This window comes from Mesoplodon mirus (assembly GCF_964341445.2).
Source record: "Mesoplodon mirus genome assembly, chromosome: 3".
NCBI lineage: Eukaryota > Metazoa > Chordata > Mammalia > Artiodactyla > Ziphiidae > Mesoplodon > Mesoplodon mirus.
The window spans coordinates 165,519,127-165,538,610 of record NC_138978.1 but is presented as its reverse complement, the minus strand read 5'-3'; the positions used below and the strand labels follow the sequence as shown (position 1 = coordinate 165,538,610).

At 44.0% G+C, this 19,484-nt stretch overlaps 1 protein-coding gene across 2 annotated transcripts in view; it reads right to left on the bottom strand.

Annotated features, from left to right (window-relative positions):
- Positions 1-19,484, bottom strand: part of ASTN1 (astrotactin 1) — a gene marked incomplete at both ends in the record, with an annotated part of 326,987 nt that overhangs the window by 791 nt on the left and 306,712 nt on the right. For both annotated transcript variants that reach the window (XM_082612742.1, XM_082612743.1), the window contains 2 exons: positions 3,746-3,929; positions 16,221-16,321. In XM_082612742.1, coding sequence (XP_082468868.1) covers positions 3,746-3,929; positions 16,221-16,321 — 285 coding nt within the window. The remainder of the gene's footprint in view (positions 1-3,745; positions 3,930-16,220; positions 16,322-19,484) is intronic.

The window sequence follows — 19,484 nt, the reverse complement described above, 5'->3', positions numbered from 1 at the left end:
ACATAGGGTCATTCTTTGGGAAAATGCAGACTCTCAGGGGCACGCATCACCTACTTAACCCCCAGGTGAGCTCCTGCTCTGTTCTGCAATCTCCCTCGGAAAGTCAGGAGGCTGGTGCCATTGAGACCCCTGAGACCCCATCCAAAGAGTGGGAAGAAGAGGAGGTGATGAGAGGGCACCTGAGCTATTGCAGATCCCTGAGAATGGGAAGAGGAGGGCAAGGTCTCCCCAAGTTCACACACACTGTAAAGGAGTGATCCCACTGGGCCAAGAATAGAGTGTGAGACCCCCTGCGCATAGCCTGGGGAAGCGGGCTATCGCCAGGATCTAGCTCACCGGTGTACGGCTTCTTCTTGGCATCCACTTCTGGTGTTAGAGGTGGGACTGCCTGATAGCCAGTTCTCAGCCTGCACTGGCTTTGACTCTGAACACTTAGGATAAGGGAAGGAACGGGGATCCCCTCACTTAGCTGTGTTCTTTCCCTTCTTCAAAAAACCATGGGTGACCAGAAACCCATGAAAGAATAGTCTCTTATTCCAGCAAGCCCATGTGAGGCTCTAAAATCTGTTCTGGAAAGTTCAATGAACAGGACCCCTTGCAGTATTTATCAACTGCTAGGCTAACGTCAATGTGAGGAAGCATCTCTTTTCTAATTCAATCAGAAGTTCTTTCCAGAAACCGGAAGTTTCTTCACCAGGTTTAGGATGAGCTCTCAAGAACAAGAAGCACATTCATTTCATGCCGCTTCTTCCGTCCTGGCTATGAGCATCACAAGGGGTGAGCTCACCGCATTCCAAGGAGGGCAAGCGAGAGACGGGCGGGGATGACGGACATTGGAAGCAAGATGTTGAGCTGTGGCAGCAAAGTCAAGGGACCAAGAGAGTGGGAGGTCATCGGAGGCCAGTCAAGTTTTCTCCCACTGCAATGGTGGGTCAGAGAATATCAAACAAACACTCTGCCGACTAAGTCACATCTTATGCAGATTGCCTCTCCTCTGCCCATCAGCCTCTGCCGTTTGGCCAAGCAGGCTTTCCAAAAGTCGTCATCAACAGGGACTTTGGTGGCCTTCCTCTTAATCTATCCTGCTGCATGTCATTAGCTGTTGACACATTCTTGGGATGTGGACGAAGCGGGAGAGAAGAAAGACTAAAGGGCAGCATCTGCCTCATCTTGAAGAAATGGATAAAGGAACACATCCTAGCCATCCTTTCAGACAAATGGATCTAATTAGCCCATGGAGTTTTTTGTGGCTATTTTCATTGCTCACTTTTTAAAAAAGGTAATAATTAATTTGGGTATGTCCTTGACCATCTCAGAGCCTTCTTCTTTCTTAAGAGCGATGCGACCAAGGTTGTCCTCAAAGTATTTCAACTCTCATGGAGGCTTCCATGAATTTTAATGGAATTGGATTTAACTGAAGCAAGGGAATACTTTCTGCTTGCTTGCAGGGCATATGTACCCTCTGACCCTTTTCTATTTATTCTCACAACTAACTCCAAAGTGGTGAAGTATCTCAAGGCAGGAGATTTCTTGTTTCCTGTGGTTCTCCCCCAGATCCATGACACTGAAAAGCAAAACTTGATTTTCCACAAGCTAATGAAACTACAATTTTCCCCCCTAATATACAGCCTTAAAAAACCAGTATTACACATGAAAGAGTCTCCTGGGAAGACTCTTGAGCGTCTTCTCTTTTTGAGAAGACAGTGTCAAGTCAGCAGCAGGCCTTACTTTACAATGAGATCTGCATTTTTTTTTCCGCTGCTCACTTTCTTCATTAACCAGTTTTCCTTCTGACTCTTGAGTTACAAGAGAGAAATTTTAAAAGCAGTCCAAATTCCCTTGGAAATCAAGATGATGTATGCAATGTTAGTGCTATTCAAATTGTGACATTTATGTTCCTTGACAAAGAACTGCATATATGTACTCAACAAATGTCAGAAGAAGGGAGAAGAGAGCAGGAAAGGGAAGGGGGAGGAGGGAGCATGAAGGGAATTGGGGAGAGCTGGAGAGAGGGGATGATATTAGGTATGAGTAATAATAGGGCAGAAGTAATGGTAAGGTATGGAGCAGGGAGGCTATTTCTTAATATACCTTCTAACCCAGGGTTTACTTTTTACCAAAATCGAGCCCCCTTATATATTTCCCTCTGTGTCCTGTCCATAGCCATGGCATCTGTTTGCCCAAGAATAACCAACCTTTATAAACTTTGGGAAATAATTTATGGAATGCAGAAAGATTCTTCCTGACCTTACACATAAAATCATTTTATTTCAGGAAGGTAATCCTACATTTTCTCCTTTCTTCAAAAGTAAGAAAATGGCAGCGGGGCGGGGGATGTCCTGTACCATGGTCTTCTAGAAAAGTTGATAAATTCAGGTCATACGAGGCATCCTGAGACTAAGTCTCCTTTCCGATTGATCAGGTGTCAGACAAATGGGATGACTTTTGTGATACTTTTATTGATCCCTTTTGGCAGGAGAGCAAGAATTCTGAGTGCCATAGGATCCTACTGCATTGATTTTCTTCATTTATTTTCTTCCTCTCTTTCTTTCTCTTCTTTCTTTCCTTCCCTCCCTCCCTCCCTCCCTTCCTTTCTTCCCCTATTTTTTTTTCTTTATGAACTCCTAAATAGTTTGGGGACATATAAGTTTGGGGACATTCCATGTGAAAAGCCTCTTCACTGTATTTATCTGAAAATCTTAGTATTTCCAGAGAAATCTTCTCTTCTCAGAGCAGCAATACACAGCCACGTTGAATGGAACAAATGAAAGGTGTTATCTCTATGCATTCTTCCCATTCCTCTCTTTCCAAGAACTCTATCTGGGCTATATAACCTAAAAGCAGGAGTACTGAGTATTAGGAAGTTGTAACCTTGGGGCCAGGGCAAGTTGGCAAACACTACATTATCCTAACTTTGGCCAAGTTAGATGTCAAGATGGGTCATTGCTACCCCCATTCTGCCTTTCAAGAGAGTGCAGAATTTAGCTCGAAATACATCTGTATGATGCATATAACATATGTAAAGTTCATATGCAGTAAATATTTTTGGATAACCTCTTCAATAAAATTCCTAATTTTCTTTCAGAAGACTAAGCTTTTGGCTCCTACAGTTTAGCCTTTGGAATGCTGCGTCAGCATGATAAAGAGGGGGTAAAACAGCTCAAGGGCAAAGGTTTTTTCAGAGTTCAGGAAATGCATTCATGGCTTGACTTAAATTCAGCATAAATACAGCTTATCCATAACTAATCAGTATGAACTGAGCTGTCTAAAAGCACAGGACTTACAGCAGCTAAGCTCACCCAGGATATCTGCAAATTCATGAATTCAGTATTATAGTGGAAGAGAAGAAGAGAAGAATAAGAGAAAGAGAGAAAGAAAATAAATGAAGAAAATCAATACAGTAGGATCCTCTGGCACTCAGAATTCTTGCTCTCCTGCCAAAAGGGATCAATAAAAGTATCACCCAAAAGTCATCCCATTTGTCTGACATCTGATCAATCGGAAAGGAGACTTAGTCTCAGGATGCCTCGTATGACCTGAATTTATCAACTTTTCTAGAAGACCATTGTACAGGACATCCCCCGCCCCGCTGCCTATTTTCTTACTTTTGAAGAAAGGAGAAAATTTAGGATTACCTTCCTAAAATAAAATGATTTTATGTGTAAGGTCAGGAAGAATCTTTCTGCATTCCATAAAATTTCAAAAAGCTGAGGTCTTTAAAAGAGATAAGAAGTTTATTGATTACCTGGGGCCTAATTCATCCTCACACCGCCAGGTGAATTCTCCAAAACTCTCATAATGCTGGTTATAGTGGTAGAGGACTCGATGGAGGGTGGGGGAACCCAGATCCAGAAGGGTGTTGTAGGCGGTCTGCTGCTCCTTCCCACTGGTATAGCCATTAAAGAGATTGTAGATCTTGTCTGCTATTTCTGAGGATGGGAGAAAAGGCCAATAAATAAGATTTTATATATATATATATATATATATATATATATATATGTGTGTATATATATATATATATACACACACACACACACACATATATACATATATATACACATATACATAAATGATTATAAATACAGGCACATAGGTGTGTATATGCATGTATATGTGTGTGTATATATACATGCATGCGTGTGTGTGTGTGTGTGTGTGTGTGTGATATTACTCAAAGAATACTGAACCTCCTGCCCTATCACGTTTCAGTTTTCTCTTCTATAAAATGATAGGCTTCAAATAGAATCTCTCTAAGGTCAATTTAGGTGATAATATTCTTTGTCTTCACCCATGTTTCCTAATAATACAGAGCCTGAGGCAAGAGCTCATTGATACTTTATTGGCAAATGCAATCCCAGAGAAGCAGGAGGGAAGATAGAGAGAAATGAGGCAAGAAAGGAGGCAGAGTGAATATAAGAAAATGCTCTAAGGAGTTGATGGCTGTGTTTTGCAGGAGAGGATGTATGAAGCTATTGGATCCTCACTGGTCCATCTGGGGGAGAACAGAAGAAGAATTTATATCCAGCTCCCATTCAGGATTGGTCCATGGGGACTTTTCACATTTGCCCCCATGAGGCATTAACTCTCCTGCACCTCTAGGCGGCATGCTTGGGTACAAAGTGAGTCCTGCAAGGGCAATGGGGAAGCCCTGGGCAGCGGGGAGCAGCCTTCAGCTCAGGGATGAAGTCAGGAACTGTCAGGTCATGCCTCCAGCAACCTGAAGAACCTGGAGTAGCCACAGTGCCAAAAGCAACCTGGCCCCGTGACTGCAGGAATGCAGGTCTTTTTGCTAGGGCCACCCAGACAGGTAGGAAGGCAAGCTTGCAGATCTGTGCTGACATGTACGTTGAATCCAGTGCATTCTGCAGTTCCAAACAAGTGATCTTTTGGCTTAATTTAGACCTCTTATATTTCTGCCTCCAAGGTATACATTGCTAAGATTGAACTTGGTGATGTGGCAAAGTGGCAATGAATTTGTGTAGCCTTGGCGTTTTTTCCTGTGGAGCTCAGAGCACTTTATCATTAAATATTTTCTCATTAAACCTGTCAGAAAGGAGATTTGTTGACATTTTCTTCCTAAACAGCTGGGACCTGAGATCTGGAGAGCTTTGTCTCAGATCCAGTGTTAAATCTGGGGATGAAGAGACTAAGTCTACAGGCATCTAAGCCAGACTTTGACCACTTGACCCCCTGTTAGCCTAAATGCCCTGATCCCTTGTCACGACTCCAAGTGAATTCAAGGCTGCTGGTGATGACTGAGTCATCATTTTAAGAGTTTCCTGGGTTGGAATGAATAAAATTTCTACCTCTACTCTGCCCAAGCATTGCAGTAATTTCCCTTTTTGTCTATCTTGCCCATTGCCTATGAAAACAGGAGCCAGACCTTACTTCCTCAGTGTCCTCAGTGGCAAGAAAAAGGCCAGACAAAATAATAGATCAAAAAATGTTAGCTAAGTGAATGAAATTTATGACCTTGGCGGTCATTTGAATCCACTTTGGTGGAGGGTTTCTGGTGATATATCTCCAGACCTGGGTTGTACCAACCCTTTAGCAATTCAACCCTTGTAACCAGCATCTTTAAGCTGCAATAAAAATAATTTCAGCTGAGAAATCCATTCAGATTTTCAGGACTTTAAAATTCTCAGGTTGTTAAAATAAGATCAAGAGATAAAGTGGACAGTGATTTAGACTATAAAGATCTCTGGTATTATATAGAATATAAAGAATATAAATAAAAATTATATAGAATATAAAGAGCTCTGGTATTTATGTATTAACAGCCTATTGATTGCCAAGAACTTTACATGTGTGAATTCTAATCCTCATACCACCCCTGCACAATGAATATGAATGTCTTTGTGCTACAAATGAGGCCAGGTTACCTGCCCAAGGTCATAGAGCCAGTGTGGGCTGGAGTCAAGCTTTAAAACTCTATCTATCTTCCATTGCTCTTTCGTACCTATGCTCAGGGGATGGTAGTGTTTAACCAATTTAAGATACAGGAGGCAGGGTCTTGGGGGACACTTTCTGGGGTGACTATTTCTGGTAGAGGACATTGCCCTGGCTGGCCCATAAATTCCAAGTAAGAGAGACTCCTAGTAGATATGCAGGGAGTCTGTCATTTCTGGAGTAAATGGGAAGAAGCAGAAGGACTATTCTAAGGGCTGTGCTTGTTCACTGGGAAGCAGGGAGTACGTACTTAGAGAAGAATGACCAGCAGTGCGGAAACGCAGGTGAACAGACCAGAGCCCAGACAGGGAGGTTCGGGGTTCCTTCTCTCTTCCTTTTACTGCTGTCAATCTGTTCTTATTTCCAGTGATGGGACATAGAATCACAGGCCTAAGGCCCTGGTTGTGACAGTCTGCTGAGCAACAGTGATGACTGAGAAGGTATTTTCTGGCATATTTACTATTCTCCTAACACAATAGTAATATCCAGCTAGAGTAGGCTAATGCTTCCCGTTAGCAGAAGCATTTGTGCCTGAGACCAGGTGGGATAGTCCCAGTTTCTACCATAAATCTCCTAAAACCAAGATAATCTAACGCCAGGGTGTGCTTAAAAGCCTTCATCGGTAAATAGGATATTATATTCAGAAAGATCTACACGCTAGGGTCCTAGAGACCGAGTATTTCTGGCCCCTCCTATCTCCAATGAGGGAATTTATGGATATTATTTCATTAGCCTTCATAGCATCTCAAGAATTCACTAACTCAAAGAAAGTTAAAGACTATAAGATATTTTTGGTTATCATTTAACCCAGCTTTCAGCTTCACAGAAGTCTCGAGTTTTCCAAAATAGGTATCTGTCTTCCCTCTCTTTGACATGCGTGGTGTTCAAGAATAGTTAAAATGCAGGTGAAGAGAGCAGAGTGTCTACATACACAGCTTCATCACAAAAAAAAAAAAAGAGAAGGGAGCCAAGATCTCTCGAGCATCAGAATAAATGAACAGGGCTGGGACTGAAGGCTTCAGACCCAAAAGTATGGTTAAGAATAGGCACCATGGGGAATGTGAATTTGTACAGCCACTATGGGGAACAGTATGGAGGTTCCTTAAAAAACTACAAATAGAACTACCATACGACCCAGCAATCCCACTACTGGGCATATACCCTGAGAAAACCATAATTCAAAAAGACACATGCACCCCAATGTTCATTGCAGCTCTATTTACAATAGCCAGGACGTGGAAGCAACCTAAGTGCCCATCAACAGATGAATGGATAAAGAAGATGTGGCGCATATATACAATGGAATATTACTCAGCCATAAAAAGAAACGAAATTGAGTTATTTGTAATGAGGTGGCTGGACCTAGAGTCTGTCATACAGAGTGAAGTAAGTCAGAAAGAGAAAAACAAATACCGTATGCTAACACATATATATGGAACCTAAGGGGAAAAAAAGGGTCATGAAGAACCTAGGGGTAAGATGGGAATAAAGACACAGACCTACTAGAGAATGGACTTGAGGATATGGGGAGGGGGAAGGGTAAGCTGTGACAAAGTGAGAGAGTGGCATGGACATATATACACTACCAAACGTAAGGTAGATAGCTAGTGGGAAGCAGCTGCATAGCACAGGGAGATCAGCTCAGTGCTTTGTGACCACCTAGAGGGGTGGGATAGGGAGGGTGGGAGGGGTGGGATAGGGAGGGTGGGAGGGAGGGAGACGCAAGAGGGAAGAGATATGGGAACATATGTATATGTATAACTGATTCACTTTGTTATACAGCAGAAACTAACACACCACTGTAAAGCAATTATACTCCAATAAAGATGTTAAGAAAAAAAAAAAAAGAATAGGCACCATGACATCAAATGGAGTTGGGCTCCATTACACTAGCTGTGTGGCCTTGGACGTGTTACTTAACCTCTCTGGGTTTTAGTTTCCTTGTCTGTTCAGTGATGGTTAATAACACATATCTTCCAAGATTATTGTGAGGCTAAGAGTGATATCGAATGTAAAGCATTTCTTTAGCATGATGTCTGGACAAAGCACGTACACTTTTATTCATTAATTCATTCCATAAATATTTTTACTGAGTGCTTACCATGTGCTTGACATTTTTCTAGGTACTTGGCTACACCAGGGAGAAACTTTGACAAAAAGTCCTCATCCTGTGACACTTACAGTCTGGTGGTAGGACACATTCAGGTAAGCAATAAACATAATAAATAAGTAAAATACAGTGTGTTAGAAAGTGGGAAAAAGTAAAACAGGAGAAGGAAGGTTGGGAGTGCTGGATGGGGCATTGCAATTTTAAATAGAGGGGTATCACTGAAAAGATGACATTCAAGCCATGGCTTGGAGGAGGGGAGAGAATGATCTGTGAGGATATCTGGGGCACAGCACAGGAGGGAGAGGAAATGCCAGCACGGAGGCCCCCCAGCTATGGCGGGCAGCAGATCTGAAAGCAGCAATAAGCCATGGTGTTTGGAAGTGAGTGAGGGGGAAGGTTGGGCAATAGCAGATATTATTTTTAAAAATTACTGGTTCTCTACTAGAGCATGCTTTTCCCAATGCCATGACACAGAGAGAGACTGAAACACAGGAGTCCAAGAGTGGGGAAATAGTCTTATTTAAATGAGAGGAGTGACTCCAGGGGCAGAAGGGAGCTTTCTTATCCCCCAGCAGTGGTTGCTCTTTTTCCTGTGAAATAAGAATCCTGGGAAGCACCTATACCTTCTGCCAGTGGCTTCCTTGGCTGCTGTAACAAAAGTCTCCTGAATGGAGGTCCTAAGTCATCATTTGCATTATTTCGGGGGGAGCTACCTGAAACCCCAGTCTGAAGTCCCCACACTGAAGTAACTGACCACAGGATTCCGCATGAAAACCTGAGGACAATGAATCCCACCTGGCTTTATATTTTTGTCATTCTAAGCACTGTCCAAATTGCAAAGCCCCTTTGCCCCATCCTCCAAGTCTGTCTGTCCTCTCCCCTACCCTTCTCTCCCCATGCTGCTCTGTGCTTCCTTCACACCAATGATTCTCAAACTTGAGAATTAAACTTGATTCACAACCTGGAAGGCTTGTGAAAGCACAGATTTCTGGTTCCCACTGGAGTTCCTGATGCAGTAGGTCTCAGTTGGAACCTGAGTATTGGCATATCTAACAAGTTCCAAGGTGATGCTGATGCTGCTTGTCTGGACCACACTTTGAGCACCACTGTTCTATACTCATTCATTCTCTCAAAACTTTCTTACTTCCTCTGGGACCAACACTGTTACGTGGCAACCAACTCTCCCTTCACCCTTGACCTTGGAACACACTCTTCCTTCCCTCCATATCCCTGTGTTGGCTGAAACCTGCATGACACCTTCTCCAGTATTGAGGGATCCTTCTCGTACGCCAGAAAAGAGCCATCTCCCCAAAAACAATTTTTTCTCTCAATATATGTAAAAGTCCCTACACTTTAAAAACTTACCTGTCTCTTTCTATTTCCCACCACTCACTTCCTAACTATGCTTCTCCAGACATGGCAGAATCTAGCATCTCGATATATTCTCCACCTCATTTCTTACCACCATTTTGGGTGACTTCACTGCCAAAATGAAAGGCCTGCTTAAGTCTAGAGACTCCCCCATCATCAAAGCCAATCATTGGGCTGAGAACTTCTCCACCTCTGAAATAATAAATCCAAATATCACATATGTACTGTGAACACAACCTCTTTTCATGGTTCCTATACTTCTTATTGCTACCAAATCTGTTCTTAAATGACAGAAACCCCAAGTCCTTTGACATCTTCGTTCACTCCAGGCATCAGTCCTGTATTTACATCCTTGTCTACCTAACCTGATCTACGCGGCCCATTGCTAGTGTCCTCAACTAGCTTGCTCCATCTCTGCCTTTCCTTTACCTTCACATAGGCTGCTAGGGTCTGCCAGGGAAAAATCACAAGCAGTTGAACTAGGTGGTCTTGCTCGCATTCCCTGAGCACTTTGGACACATTGCTATACATCACTTTTCACATTATAGGATAAGGCTGGAATAACTCTTCTTTCTCTCATGCTCCACATTCAATCCATTTAGCAAATCCTTTTGGTTCTACCATCAAAATAATTTAGAATTGGACCACTTCTCATCACCTATATCCTGATCATTCTAGTTGAAAACAATATCATCTTTCCTCTGTATTGCCATAGCCTTCTAATCGGTCTTCCCACTTCCACCTTGGACCCAATATTTGGAGTCCATGCTCAACAAAGCAGACAGAACGATCCTGTAACGTTAAGTCTGATCATGTCATTCTTCTGCCCAAAGTTTTCCAGGGCTTCCCATCCCAGTCCCTAGCAGAACCCCATTGCCTACTCTGATGACCAAGCACTACAGGATCTTCCCCACAGCCTCTCAGAGCTCCTCTCCTGCTCCTTTCCTTCTCATCATCTTTCTCACCAGAGGAGCCTCCTTTCTCTTCTTCAAACACGCCAAGGATGTCTGCACTGCGGCTCCTCTACTGGAATGAACCACCTCCAGATATCTGTGTGTTTTCCTCCTTCTCCTTCCTCTCAGCCCACTCTACTTGAAATTCTACCCCCTGCACTTCCTAAACCATTTCCCTGCTTATATGTCTCCATAACATATGTCACTATCTGAAATATTACGTATTTTGCTACTTTTTCGCTTTGTCACCCCTGCTTAAATATAATCCCCATGAGGCAGGGGAATTTTGCCCCCAGTGCCTAGACCAGCTATTTAGTAAGGGCTTAAAATAAGTTGTCTGATTTGATAAATTCATGAAATCTGATTATAAAGTTCTTGAAAATAGATTCTGAGCCTAGTTCTTCTTGTTTCTTTAGCATCGAACACCAGGCTGTGGTATTAATTAATAAATGACTGTGGAAGAAGCAAATGAAGAAATGGGTAGGATTTATGTTTGGCATCAGGAAAGGAGGATGGTGGATGTTGGAGGAAAGACGGGTGAGAACTAGCCTTCACTTAGTGAAGCCACATGAAGAACCCTTGAAGGTCATGCCCCAACCTAGAGACTAGGTTGACCTTACTACTGACTCTAGCCTTTCCTGCTGGGAAAAGGGTGTGTTCAGTAAAACATTGGTAGAAACTTCCTTGCTCAGTGACTTTACTGTCATGAGGCAGTAAAATTCTTCATAGAAAGTATCTAGTTTAGGAAAATGATCGTATAAGAAATAGGGTCTGGACTGACATGTACACACTGATGTGTATAAAATTGATGACGAATAAGAACCTGTTGTATTAAAAAAATAAGATTAAAAAAAAAAGAAAGAAATAGGGTCTGGCTTCCTGTTAGATAATTAGGAGCTGAGGTCATGCCCTGGGTCACTTAGAAGGTAATTCCCATTTGTCACTAGTTGTAAACTCAACCCAAGTGAGCTATATTTATGATCGCCATCTGGGTTTGAAGGAGGCAAAGCATATGTTTTTTGGTATAACGGCCAGCCTGTATTAATTTGCAAGGATGTCCTCAATTAGTCTAACTCATTAATCTCCACATCTGCCCGGTACAGGACTCCTCTCTGGCTGAAGGATAACGGGACCTGGGAATGTTATTTCATTCTCTCAGCATTAAATTGCTTCTCATGCTTCCATCTGGTCTGCTGGGATTTCAGAAAGTGTTCTTCGTCAGGGAGCACAAATGGTCAGAAGCACATCTTGATATGCTTTGGGGACTAGAATTAACACAAAGAAGCCCCACAGAGAAATAGGATAGCGGTCTCTCCTGGGCAGATTATTCTTTGTTGGCCACTCTTTATTCCAGAGTTGCTTCTATCCATCTATTCCTGCAGGTGGCATTGTGTGGCATCTCTCCTACATGCTATTCACCCCACTGACGTCCAACCAGCCTGCTGCCTATTCAGCAAACAAGTCCAAGATGCCTACCACTGCTGGCAAGGACATCAGCAAATTCTCCAAAACAGAAATAGCTGGGACACCTTCTCAACACCTGTTCTTACTCTGGCTTGGAGTAAGAAATCAACAGATGATGAAATAAGGGTAACTTGGGTCCTTCCCAGTCTCTCATCTAGGTGTTTTCAACCCCAGATTCTGCTTTCATCATCAAGGGATTTCAGAGACCTTCAAAAGTCATTCAGTCCATACCCTACAAACCAGGCAACACTCACTCCAGAGAGAAGCACATTTGTCTTATACTTAAAGGTCTCCATTCTACTATAACATCTCAGTGGACACCAATAATCCTGAAAAGGAGAATTATTTTGCTATATAACTTGAACACTATTTTTTAATGTATTGATATGTCTTTTCTTCATCAGTATTGAGAGACAAAGAAAGGTTTTCAGTCTTTTACATAATAATCCTCTAAATATCTAATTTAACATTCTAAGCAAAATAGGGATTGATGTCAAATAATGAGTCTGAGCACAGGCCCTGTAAGATGCTAGCTTTGTGACCCTGGTCAGCTTACTTTGCTCTGAATCTCAATGTCTACATCTATAAGATGGGGACAATGTTCTATTCATTTAGTAAATATTTATTAAGTTTAGTTAAGTCCCATTTGTTTATTTTTGTTTTTATTTTCTTTAAGAGGTGGGTCAAAAAAGATCTTGCTGTGGTTTATGTCAAAGAGTGTTTTTCCTATGTTTTCCTCTAAGAGTTTTATAGTGTCCGGTCTTACATTTAGGTCTTTAATCCATTTTGAGTTTATTCTTGTGTATGGTGTTTGTTAGGTAGTGTTCTAATTTCATTCTTTTACATGTAGCTGTCCAGTTTTCCCAGCACCACTTATTGAAGAGGTTGTCTTTTCTCCACTGTATATTTTTGCCCCCTTTGTCATAGATCAGGTGACCATAGGTGTGTGGGTTTATCTCTGGGCTTTCTATCCTGTTCCATTAATCTATATTTCTGTTTTTGTGCCAGTATCATACTGTCTTGATTACTGAGCTTTGCAGTATAGTTTGAAGTCAGGGAGCCTGATTCCTCCAGCTCTGTTTTTCTTTCTCAAGATTGCTTTGGCTATCTGGGGTCTTTTGTGTTTCCATGCAAATTGTAAAAGGAAACCATAAACTAGACAAAGGCAACCGTCAGAGTGAGAGAAAATATTTGCAAATGAAGCAATGGACAAAGGATTAATCTCCAGAATATACAAACAGCTCACGGAGCTCAATATAAAAAAAACAAACCACCCAATCAAAAAACGGGCAGAAGACCTAAACAGACCTCTCTCCTAAGAAGACATACAGATGGCCAAGAGGCACATAAAAAGATGCTCAACATAACTAATTATTAGAGAAATGCAAATCAAAACTACAATGAGGTGTCACCTCACACAGGTCAGAATGGCCATCATCAAAAAATCTACAAACAATGAATGCTGGAGAGGGTGTGGAGAAAAGGGAATCCTCATACACTGTTGGTGGGAATGTAAATTGATACAGCCACTATGGAAAACAGTATGCAGGTTCCTTAAAAAACTAAAAATAGAACTACCATATGACCCAACAATAACACTACTGGGCATATACCCTGAAAAAAACATAATTCAAAAGGACACATGTATCCCAATGTTCACTGCAGCACTATTTACAATAGCCAGGACATGGAAACAACATAATGTCTAATGACACATGAATGGATAAAGAAGATGTGGTACATATATATACAATGGAATATTACTCAGCCATAAAAAGGAATGAAATAGGGTCATTTGTAGAGATGTAGATGGACCTAGAGTCTGTCATACAGAGTGAAGTAAGTCAGAAAGAGAAAAAAAAATCATATAGTAACATATATATGTGGAATCTAGAAAAATAGTACAGATGAACCTATTTGCAGGGCAGGAATAGAGACACAGACATAGAGAATGGACATGTGTACATGGTGGGGGAAGGGGAGGGTGGGACAAATTGGGAGATTAGGATACACTACCATGCGTAAAATAGATAGATAGTGGGAACCTGCTATAAAGCACAGGGAGCTCAGCTTGGTGCTCTGTGATGACCTAGATGGGTGGGATTAGGGGGGTGGGAGGTCCAAGAGGGAGGGGCTATATGTATACATATAGCTGATTCACTTTGCTGTACAGCAGAAACTAACACAACATTGTAAAGCAATTATCCTCCAATAAAAATAAATAAATACATAAATAAATAAATATTTACTGAGTTCCTACTCGAGAACAAACTCTACGCATGGTTAATGATCTTAACAGAGACATTGACTGATGCTGGAAGTTTAGGTTGGGAAAGTTTCAATAAGAGAAATATTGTGTATAAGCTGATGTGCTAGTAGCCTGAAAATCATCTTGTTCATGGCTCCCGACTCCAGCTGTATCAGGTTGACCATGAGGGACACAATCCCACAATGTATACTCCTTAATATTTACTGAATAGTTACTACTGGACAGGCACTTAAAACCACTATACATAAATTCACTAATTTAACTCTCACTAGAAACTTATTATCTAGGGTACCATTATCCCCCACCCCATTTTACAGAGTAGTAAACTGAGGCACAAGGTGAGGTAACCTGCTCAAGGTCAAGTAGTTAGATGGTAGAGCAGAAATTCGACCCCAGGTGGTCTGACTCCAGAGTCTACGTTTCCTGGAACGAGTCAGTCACCATGCTCCTTTCTAAGTGTTAGGGACATAATCATAGGCAAACAGAGACCAGAACTCTGCTCTCGTGGAACTCACCGTCTAATGAGGTAAACAGATATTGAACAAGGCATTATAATAACAAACTGAGATAAATGTTCTGAAGGAAAGAAACATGGTACTGTGAGGGCATGTAGCAGTGGCCCTGGACCCCTTCTGTACTGAGGAAGGACACCTGCTCTGAGATCTGCAGGCTGAGAGGAATTAATCAGTGAAAGGGGTCGAACTGGAGAGTATTTGAGGTAGTGAGACTAACACGTGCAAAGGCTCCGTGTTGGAAATGGAAATGGTGTGTTGGAGGAACTGAGAAAGGCAGTGAGGCTTCAGGAAATACAGAGATTGATGGGGAATGTGGTCAAGAAGAGGCTGGTGAAGTGGGCAAGGGCCCCTCCATTTAAGTCCTAATGTGCCTGTTACATATTTTGATCTTCATCACAAGAGGAATAGCAATCCATGAAAGAGTTGTAAGAAGAGGCGTTCTGCGATCAGATTTCCGTGTTGGAAATAACAGTGCCTTTAACATGCCACGCGTGTTACATGAGGCAATAAACGGAAGTCCTTTCAGAAGGTGTGAAGTGTTACAGCATCAGGGATTTTAATTAAAGCAGGTCTCGGTCTCTCTGCCCACAGGGACTTCGCATCACCCTTTGAACATTGTGGGATTGTGTCCACTCACAGCCAACTTCATACAGCTGGAGTCAGGAGCCACAGTTAAGGTGATTTGAGGGGTACCGCATGCCAGCTCGGCAATAGCATTTCTCTTACTGAAACGTGCACAACCTAAATTTCTAGCATCAGTCGCCATCTCTGTTAATGTGCGTATACTATCGGTCCGTTAGCAGTCCAACGGTTAATAGAAATTACTAGTTGATCAGATCACTTGAACTGGTGCCAGAGCCCCACAGAAGTGGTGCCCAAGAGAGTTCAGTTCTGGTTTTGGAGGGGATGTAATAAGCCTTAGAGCAAGTGACGACATCAAGACCCCCAGGGAACTTCATGAGGAGAAGCAGCAGCAAGAAGCGTGCTATTCATGTAATGAATGTTGACTGAAAACACACTCTTCCTAATTGACGGGCTCATTCTGGTGCACTGAAGAGGGACAATGCTTTACCAAAGAACTGGTCCATAACAACTCTTAAAATATAGAAGGAAGATTTTGACACATCTTTGGTAGGGAGGGAGTGATACAGCAATTAATTCTAAATCTGTAGCCTTCCTATGCTGTAATTCAAAATAATCTTTCAGATGTGTACCAAAAAGTATGAAGAGAGTAAGTTATCCAGTCAGCATCCTGAGGGCAGAGGTCACAGGTACTAAAGCACCTGGTACCATGTACCTAAGCACCTGGTGTGCTGCCACGTGTGTCTGGGGCTTTCACTGGTATCTCCTACTGGCTCTCTGACTTACAGACTATGTGGAATAACGGGACGCAATGCAGATTTCCGCCAGAGGCAGAGGTTGAGGAGTTCCTGGAAAGGAGATGCTCCTGTCCTGAGCCTTGAATTCTCCCCCTTCCCTGCTGAACTCCAGGTTGTTGTGTTTGACTCTCTTGCTCCCCCTTTCCCCATGGCGAGGGGAGGTCCCTGGAGCATCCCTCTGCAGACTCTGCTGGCCTCAGTGTCTCTTACCTTGGGCTTTGACATCATCCACCACCGGGCAAGGGGTCTTCACGATCACGTCACTTGGCCTGGAGCGTCGTCCTGTGCTGTCCACTCCCCACAGGGTGAACCTGGCAGGGAGGGGAGGGTAGCGTTAACGGAGAGAACCTGCGGTCCAGCTGACAGCCAAGCCTTACTGGATGGGCGGGTTGGCCCCTGGCTGCTCTCGCCACCCTGCCATGCACTTACTGCCATCACCAGGTCATCAAGTATGCAGTCTAGAGCCCCTTGCTGCTTCCTGGTAGGTCTTGGGCTGAGGATATTACCTCATGGCGAGCATCACGGCATAGAGCAGTGGTTCTCAAAGTGGGGTCCCCAGACCAGTAGCATCACCGGGGAAGTTGATAGTCATGACCATTCTCATGCCCCATGCCAGACCTACTGAACCAGAAACTCTAGGGGTGGGGACAAAGATCTGTGCTATGACAAGCCTTCCAGGTGATTCTGATGCCAGTTACATTCTGACAACCACCAAGCTGAGGGAAAGAGCATGTATCTGTGGAAACAGATGGTCTGAAGTGGGTCTGAAGCCTCCACTCCCTGCCTTGTGGAGTTGTAGTTAAGTCCTCTGGGCTTTATTTTCCCTGTTCTGTGAAATGGAGCTGATAATAAAACTGCGTGTAGGTCATTGCGATGATTAAATGAGATAGTAAAGTACAGGAGGACCTAGCGCAGTACCTGGAGCTCAATGACACTGCATACATTTTATTAATTCTGTTCTGTCCATCTTGAGGCTTTTATGCCGAGCACTGAGGACGATTCTCTTTAAGTCAGAAGTGAAAACGCCAGAGCTGCGGGGTCCTGACTTGCCTGTGACTAGGGGTTCTATTTCCTGCATGCAGTTCCTTCTGACCCACTTAGATGCTACCCGCCGTGGACCAGGAGTCCAGAGTGGAAACCTTATGCTACCCCTGGCAACGAGAAGATGTGGTTCTAAGAGCCCCCTCCACCCTTCAACACACACACACACATACATACATACGTACACACGGGATGAAGACCCGGCCATCAAAGGCTGAATGTAAAATTTCCCCCTTGGGTGATGGAACTGGATGGAGAGGTTAAGAGCAACGCCAGGTTCTGCTACTCAGACAGGAATTTGAATATGACCATGAAGATAACCTCTGGTGTCGGTGCCCGGGACCTCTAACAACTAATCTAGTGAGTCTAAAGCAAATCATTAATGCTGCTTTTCTTGTCTCTTTCTCTTTTGCTGTGTCACCATGGGAGGTTGCATTTATTGGCAAGTCTGGATTTTCTTTCCTCTTGGCAGAGCTACAGGGAGGAAGAGAGATGAAAAGAAGAAAGATGCCCCAAGATAGAGGGGCCAGGTACATGTTAAGGTAAATGAGCCTCAGACAGCTGAACTGATAAGGTAGAAAAGAAATGGAAATTGCCTAATGATTCTGCCAGGAAATATAAGTTTCTCTCAGCAGAGACAAGACAGACAGCCTTGCATCTACGACTGCCTCCCCACAGAGAAGCCCAGGAAACGGTCAGTGTTAAGAACCTGTGTGTCCTGATGTGTTGTTTTCCCTCCCTCTGCCTTCTCCAGTCTCATGCTGGAATCATATCCCACTGGATGTGCTGGCCCAGCTGGGTGCAGACCTGCCCGTGTGCTCCCGCGGGACTGCCCAGCCTCCTTGCTGTCAGTCAGACAAGGACCAGGTGCTTGGCTTTCTCATCTTATGTGCACGAGGTGTCTGTCCGTTCTGCTGTCCTCTGCTTCTTGTCTTGCTACTTAGTTCAGATCTACCATCTCACCTAGTACTAAACCCCTCTCCCACCCTGATCCGAAGTCCAGGGACTGGCTTCTCCCCCGTCACCATCCCTCCCCTCCTAGGTCTGAGTGAGCCCTTTGCATCCAGCCTCACACACTGGGCTGCCTGGATCCCGAGCAATGGCAGCCCCTGCAATTTTTCATCATTCCCCGCCCCCCATATATACACCTGATCAGCCTTTTGCTACTATTTGCTACTATTTCTAGAACTGTGACTGAGGCCACCAAACCTGAAGCCAGCATGTCCGCTCTGCCCTGTCTGGCACCTGCTCCATTTCCCGGTCGTATCCCACAAGCCGGTCTCAGGCCAGGTCTCCACTCCCTCCTCTGCCCTTCTGCTCCAGACCACCTTGAGTTGTTTCTCAGAGATAGGCCCAGAGGCACCCAGGGCAGACTGCAGACCTGCACCTCATGATCAGGGGTTCCCAGATGGGTGAATTCCCCCTCACCCTCAGGTACCCTTCATGGAGTGGGAACCTCTCTCACCGGAGACCCTGATGACAGGGCTCCTGACGTGTAGGAAGTCCGTCTCCCTGCTCAGAGGTGGGTCGCTTGATCTTTGTTACAGACTCTGCCCTGATCCCACTTCGGGCTGCCCCTTCTTGTCAGAGTCAGGAGATAGGAAGCCCTGTTTGATGCCCAGGCACTGGCAAAGTCACAGGGCTGCTAGTGTGAGCCAGGCCCTGGGCCCCGGTTCTCACCTCTGTGCTCTCTTCCTTCACTGGTCCCTCCCCAACTGTGTGTCTGAGCCCACACTCCTGAGCCCCCGCCCTGAGATCCAGACTGCCTGCTGTCCTGTCCTCTGTAAGATGGCCCTGCTTCATCTTTTCCCGTCCGCCTCCCAGGGCCCCGAGCATCGCCTTGGGACTCCAGGTCAGGGCTGGCATCTTGCTACATGGCCTACATGTAGCCCATGGGCTACATGATGCTGTCTGCCTGGATATTTACAGGCTTAGGGGTCACCTGCCCTAGACTGTCTATGGTAGGTTCCAGCCACCTTTTGTAGTGCACCCTTATTTAACCTTGAACCTTTAATTTCTAGCAATTTCCCTGGACTGTGATGAGAAATGTCCTAAGATTAGGTACCAAAGTGGCTGTCAGATAGATGGGCGCTCTCTCTCGGTGCCTGGGATGGAGTTAATCCTCACCCCTTCCCACTTGTCCCACTCCTCGGAGTTTGCTTTGTGCTCCATCCTGCTGTGAGTTCCCACTAACTCTATTGGATCTTGGGCTGGGATGAAATTGTGTGTGCTGTAATTAATTCTCACCATTCTCACTGGGCAATTAGTAAAAAAAAATTAGGGTCCTAAGTCCTTACCATTTTTAATAGCAAAGCCCTTACCTTTGTTAGGAAACAAAAGTCTTCCCACATCCTTCTAAGTAGAGAGGATGCCTGACCTAAAAACCCATCCTCAGCGGTCCCGGCTCCCTTGGTCCTGGAGGGACCCTGAGGA